Here is a 6,913-nt window from a genome sequence, read left to right as displayed (position 1 = left end):
TGACGCACATCAGAGGTGTGTATCGATATGCAGGCAGCAGTTATATGGTTTGATGTAAAAGTGTGTTTGTGTTGGACCAGGTGTGTGGTTTGAAGTACCAGTGTATGTGTGTGTGTGTGTGTGTGTGTGTGTGTTGGACCAGCAGCAGGTGTGTGTGCGCTGGGCCAGCTGTGCGGCCAGGCTGAGTGTGGACTGGGACTCACTGGGTATCTGGGACCGCCGACAAGAAGACCCCCTGCTGCTGCCCTCTAGTGTTGGACCCCAGTCAACACAGGTACATCTGTCAAGCAATAAATCAGTCAAACCTTATTTGTACAGCACTTTTGATACAAGCAAATGTAACACAAAGTGCTCGATACAACCCCCCTCCTCCCTCCCACGACACCCCCAGAGATATTCACACATGTAGAAACAATCCCCCCCCCCCTTCCCCTTTTCATTACCCAAAGCGATAACTTTGTGAAAACAAATTAAGTAATTTAATAAATGGATCAAATGTAGCGGTCTGACTAAAGGATAGCTAGCCTGTCCGTCTGTAGGTCAGTAGGTCAGTCCGTCAGTCCTGCCTCTCTGTCGTCAGGTGAGTCTGTCCTGGGTGGGCAGTGCATCTGTCTTGGGGCGCAGGAAGCACAATGAGGACCGTCTCCGGGTGGGTCGTCTCCACGACGACCTGCTCTACCTGGCCGTGTTCGACGGACACGGAGGAGTCCACGCCGCCGACTACTGCTGCACACACCTCGACACACACCTCAGGTAACACACCTCTGGAAACACATCTCATGTAACACACCTCCTGTTACACACCTGAGGTAACACATTTCAGGTAACGCACCTCGGGTAACACACCTCAGGTACCAGGCTACACACCTCAGGTACCAGGCTACACACCTCAGGTACCAGGCTACACACCTCAGGTACCAGGCTACACACACCTCAGGTAACAGGCTACACACCTCAGGTACCAGGCTACACACCTCAGGTACCAGGCTACACACCTCAGGTACCAGGCTACACACCTCAGGTAACAGGCTACACACCTCAGGTACCAGGCTACACACCTCAGGTACCAGGCTACACACCTCAGGTAACAGGCTACACACCTCAGGTAACAGGCTACACACCTCAGGTAACAGGCTACACACCTCAGGTAACAGGCTACACACCTCAGGTAACAGGCTCCACACCTCAGGTACATTATTGCGTCGTACTCGTGGTACATGTCAAATGATACATGATATCTGTGTTGATATCAGGAAAGCTCTGGAGGAGGAGGAGGACCTGGAGAAGGTTGTAACTCAAGCCTTCTTGAACCTGGACAGAGCCCTGCACAGACACCTCAGTAACTATGGCAACAGTGAGGATAACACACACACACACCTCAGTTAATATTGCAACAGTCAGCCACTTACATACACATGGACCCGCTCTGTTTCCCTTCCTCTAGCGTCCCACCAGACAGCCGGCACCACGGCAACCGTTGCTATGCTACGGGCGGGGACGGAGCTGGTGGTCGGGAGCGTCGGTGACAGCAGAGCTCTTCTCTGCAGACGGGGGCGGGCCCACAAGCTCACACAAGACCACACGCCCGACCGAAGGGACGAGAGAGACAGGTCCGCACCCCCTCTCTCTCTCCCCCACAACCACATGGCTCAGCCAGAGTATGACGACTAGGACTCAAAGAATCAAAGGCTTTTATTCGTCACATACTCATACAGGATGTGCTGTGAAACGTGTGTGTGACACGCTCTGGATTTCTGTGCTAAAAAAAATAAAATAATAACAATAGAATCCAAATAGAATCAAATAAAATACAATATAAGTTTTAACACAAAGGAAGAACGTTATGAATGTATGTAAAACTAGATAAACAGGGAGATGTGCAATACAGCCAGGGTTAAAGTGTCAAGCTACAGGGGGAGGGGTGGGGGGGATTGTCCAGTGGTCCGGAATCTCTTACCTGTAGGAACAGTTGCTACGGCAACCTCATCATCACCACAGTGTGTGTGTGTGTGTGTGTTTGCGTGTCTGTGTGTGTGTGTGCGTGTGTGTGTGTGTGTGTGTACTCAGAATAAAGAGCTGTGGCGGCTTCGTGGCGTGGAACAGTGTGGGCGTGGCTTACGTGGACGGTAGACTGGCGATGACGCGCAGCATCGGGGACTTCCACCTCAAACACCACGGAGTCATCCCCACCCCTGAGACCACGAGGGTCACAGTCAGTACCGCCCCCCCGTGGAATGAAGTGATAGACCGAAGAGATGGTAGTGGTGCATCACCGAATGTGAACGTCTGAAAACATGTGGTGTGAATGTATGAAAGATAACTGAACCAATCGATTTAATTTGCACCTACATGACAAAGGTTTGTAGTAGTTACAACAAGGTTTACACATCAGGTTTACAGTAACACATTAGGTTTACAGTTACACATCTGGTTTACATGAACACATCAAGGTTTACAGTTACACATCAGGTTTGCATTTACGCATCCGGTTTACAGTAACACATACGGTTTACATATACACATCCGGTTTACAGTTACACACCAGGTTTACAGTTACATATCAGGTTTACAGTTAAACATCTGTCTGTTTGTGGGTGAAAAAAAATTGTTAAGTGAATAAAATCTACGAGTACAAACGTACGACTAATAGTACGGCTATAAAAGTTCTGTCCCACATTTTATGCTTCGCAACAAATCAAATATATAGATTACAAACCAAACCTACGGGTACAAAACTTTTGTCCCACTTTATGCTTCTCAGTCTGGAATGCTCGGAATCACATATCATTTGACAATCAAATCAGGAATATAATTTCACTACCCAATCACGGAGCGATGTGACAAGCCTTTCAAACTGTTTTTCATGGCAGTCGGCCACTGAGTAGGCCCAGGCACTTAAATAAGGTCATCAATGAGTCACATCTACTTCTGAATAATAGTCTACCATTAACTGGAATTACTTTGGCGACAATATCAGGAGCTAGAACATTAAGCTGATTTTGTTGATTTTAGTTTAATCTAATGTTAATGTAATGCAAATGTAACTTAGATAAGTTACCACATGCTTGATTTTTAAATAACCACGTCCATTTCGTTTAGCTAGATACGATAACATTCTTCCCTGGGATGGCTTCAGGAAATGGCTGGATTGGCGAAGTCATCGTCACGCGGCTAAACAATGAACGCAACCTTGAATTCGTTTTCTATTTGGTTGATGTTTTGCGTTTGTACAGGTGCACTGTATTCCCACTGCCGGCCTCCTTCACATTAGCTGAAAATAGATACAATACTATAGTAGCATTTCACAGAACAAAACATCCTGGTCTGTTTAACCACACTCAAGTGTGTCTAGTGTTGGCTTGGTTACTTATGATTCATTGCCAAAAGGAACTATTTGGGATAAATGTGGGACAAGCATTCTGTACTCGTAGGTTTATCACAGACAAACAGAAAGATGGGTTACTGCAAACCTTTGAAGGGAAGATAAAAATGAAATCAATTTGACATGCCCAAAATGTTTTCAAACATACAGACATAGGGATGTACAGCTACGATCATTTCGAGCCTCATTTGTTCCCACACTACGGTATGGCTCCTCCTCTCTATAAAAACGGTTCGAAAGGGTAAAATTGACTATTAAGAAACACAAAAGGATGTAGGTTAGAGTTATCCTATAAAAAAAAAGTAAACTCATATTTGAATTCCCAATAAGAAAATACATAAATTGGACACCCCTCATGATAGGATAGCTTTAAGATTAATTTTGGCACCTGAGTATGACCCTCCCTAACGCGTTAGTCTGTCCAGCAGAAAGGGATCATGGCCCGTACCCTGGTACAGTAGACGGTCAAATACAAGACTCTGTTGTTATATTGGCCGTGTGATAGTCAGTGTACTGATCGTGTGACTGGGTTTTCTCGTCAGGTGAACCAAGACCACGACAGCTTCCTGGCTCTCACCACAGACGGGATCAACTTCCTGTTAAGTGATCAGGAGATCTGTGATGTCATCAAACAGAGCCACAACCCCACAGAATCAGCAGAGCTCGTCACTCAGCAGGTAACACTAGCCCTCTCCGAATGACCGTTCTTGTCCGTACTTGTGGACTGTTCTTGCGGACTTGTGAATCATCGCCAGCCGCTGCCCGAGTTCTGTTCCGTTCAAAAGTCACAATTCAACCAAGTCCACACCTAAGGCCCGTACGTGTTCTGGCTCCGCCCATTCGGGGATGCACTGGGAGGCGACTTGTGTGGACTTGGGACAGCCAGGTTTCCCAGAATGCATTGCACAACACCCATCAGCCCTGCGCCCTCCCATACTCGGGAGTATGTACGCCCAAGCCCGAACTACCAAGATACAAGTCCGAACTTGGCGTAAAGGCCCACTGTCTGTCGGTTCTGTGTTAATAAAGTACAGCAGGTAACACTGGTCTGCTGTGTGTTATTAAAGGTCAGCTGTCTGTCTGCTGTGTGTCATAAAGGTCAGCTCTCTGTCTGCTTTGTGTTATTAAAGTAAACCACTGTCTGTCTGCTGTGTGTTGATCAAGCCCAGCGCTGTGTATCTGCTGTGTGTTAATAAAGTTCATCACCGTTTGTCTGCTGTGTGTTAATAAAGTTCAGCAGGTAACACTGTTGGTTTTATGAACACAGTTTAGCAGGTTAAACTGTGTGTCTGCTGTGTGTCAATAAAGTTTGTTAAGTCGTGTGTGTGTGTGTGTGTGTGTGTGTGTGTGTGTGTGTGTGTGTGTGTGTGTGTGTGTGTGTGTGTGTGTGTGTGTGTGTGTGTGTGTGTGTGTGTGTGTGTGTGTGTGTGTGTGTGTGTGTGTGTGTGTGTCCAGGCGCTGCAGTACGGCACAGAGGACAACAGCAGCATCCTCATCCTCCCTCTGGGAGCCTGGAGCAGCCTGCCCTCCCTCCACCTCTACAGCATGAGCCGTAACCTCGTGAGCTGTGGTCGTTGGGCCTAGGCCCAGACACCCTCCCTGCAGCTCTACAGCGTGGGCCGTGACCTGTGGTCGCTCTACAGTCACAGTTATTACGCATGACTAAGGCAAGGCAAAGTAAGGAAAGACAACTTTATTTGTGTAGCGCTCTTCATACACGAGGCAGACTCAAAGTGCTTCACGTAAAAACATCATCATAAAATAAAATAAAAAAATAAAATAGATAAGTGAAAGAAAACAAAGGCAAAGTTTAAAAATGCATAACCAGTATGACTGTTTCAACTGTTTAAGATTAGAGATGTAACAATTAGGCTAATTTATTTGAGTACCAACCATACGAGGTCCGAGGTCCACTGCATTGACAAAAGCACATCATCACCTCAACCTTCCCAAGCGGTTCAGGAAACAGGCCTATGGAGCCTTTATTCCCGAACCAACAAAGGGGGTCAAGGAAGGGGCACATACCAACAAAGGGCAGCCAGAGAAACTGAATGTGAAAATATATTTTCATAATTACAGGCGTTACTCATTGGAAACCTGAGAATGCAACTACCAAAAATAAAAGTGCTGATCATTTCATGCTGGCGTCATTTCTTATTGCTGGACGTCCATTTTTTCCTCGGCTCTCATGTAGGACGTCATGAGTATGGCATCACAGGTTTGACAATGCAGGTGTGACCACGCATGTTTAATCGACACAGTCAGATATCACACGTTGGACGCCCCCGTGCATGACTCGACGCGTGTGAAATCACACATGTGACGACACTTGTATGACTCTGCATGTAGGACATGACATGTACGACACCGCATGTACGACCTAGCATAAATGACGTAGCACGTGTGATGTCACATCTGTGACAATACAAGCACAATACCGCCGTGTATCGCATCACACAAATACATAGCGCCAAACGAGTGGCATTTCAGTGAACTGTCTTCCAGAATTTCACTTCAGGGATCAGTTGAGTGTTGTTTTATCTCACCACTAATCGGTAAGCCATGAAGTATGAAGTGAAGAGCCAGGATAAAGATAGTTAGGTATAATAGGTCAATCAGGAAGTAATTAAACATGGTACTGCCGCATCTCTCAAATGTCCTTTTATGATAGATAGATAGAGTGATATAAAGATATATTGATAGATAAAGAGACAGACAGGTAGGTGATAGTTAAAGTGATTAATAGATTGATAGAGATAGGGCAGGTGATGAAGGATAACTTATTTTAAAGGTCCAATGGCATGAAAATCGAACTTTCTGAGGTTTTCGAACATCATAATGAGTTCCCCTAGCCTGCCGATGGTCCCCCAGTGGCTAAAACTTGCGTTCGGTGTAAAACGAGCACCAGGTATCCTGCTCGCCTTTGAAAAAATGGAAGATCAGGCGCGCAGATTTGGAATGTGGCCCCATATGTCGTCATAAGGGCCCAAGCTACCTCCCCTTTCTCTGCCTGGCCCGCCCAGAGAATTTTGCCCGCCAATGAGACAATGAGCTAAGACCTTGCGAGCGCCACGTGTGTGTGTGTGTGTGTGTGTGTGTGTGTGTGTGTGTGTGTGTGTGTGTGTGTGTGTGTGTGTGTGTGTGTGTGTGTGTGTGTGTGTGATTACACACACTGTAACGCAAGTGTTGTACACTTGTTTGTTATTTGGATAACCGTTCTGCTGTTGGTGTTATGGCACATAACACGTTGGTTCTCTGACGTCTCTCGTATTTCCCACAACGAGACTGTAGGGGGGGGTTATCTCAGCCATCGTTGAGCCCCACTGCCTGCCGCCCGCTGCCGCGAGGCACCACCGCTGCAAAGCACCCCCGCTGAGAAGCACCATCGCCCGGCAGCGGGCAGCGGGCAGCCAGCGGTGATTCGTAATATCGTCTGGAGGCTCACAAAGCTTTTGGCCGTGACAATATGTATGATATGTAGGCCTATTAGGCTATATTATATCATTTAGATATAGAGCTCCAGGACTGTAA

General features: G+C 46.7%; 1 protein-coding gene across 4 annotated transcripts in view; it reads left to right on the top strand.

The window, feature by feature from the left end:
• Window positions 1-5,513, top strand: part of ppm1ka (protein phosphatase, Mg2+/Mn2+ dependent 1Ka) — a 6,903-nt gene extending 1,390 nt beyond the window's left edge. For 2 of the 4 annotated variants that reach the window (XM_060077280.1, XM_060077279.1), the window contains 7 exons: window positions 143-274; window positions 581-753; window positions 1,254-1,354; window positions 1,445-1,610; window positions 2,068-2,212; window positions 3,925-4,059; window positions 4,838-5,513. In XM_060077280.1, coding sequence (XP_059933263.1) covers window positions 143-274; window positions 581-753; window positions 1,254-1,354; window positions 1,445-1,610; window positions 2,068-2,212; window positions 3,925-4,059; window positions 4,838-4,966 — 981 coding nt within the window. In that variant the 3' untranslated portion in view covers window positions 4,967-5,513. The remainder of the gene's footprint in view (window positions 1-142; window positions 275-580; window positions 754-1,253; window positions 1,355-1,444; window positions 1,611-2,067; window positions 2,213-3,924; window positions 4,060-4,837) is intronic. The other 2 variants (XM_060077282.1, XM_060077281.1) reach the window with 1 other exon arrangement.
• The last annotated feature ends 1,400 nt before the right edge of the window (window positions 5,514-6,913 follow it).

The sequence above is a fragment of the Gadus macrocephalus genome, chromosome 17 (genome assembly GCF_031168955.1).
Source record: "Gadus macrocephalus chromosome 17, ASM3116895v1".
NCBI classification, from domain to species: Eukaryota; Metazoa; Chordata; class Actinopteri; order Gadiformes; family Gadidae; genus Gadus; species Gadus macrocephalus.
This window is presented reverse-complemented; position numbering and strand designations above follow the sequence as displayed.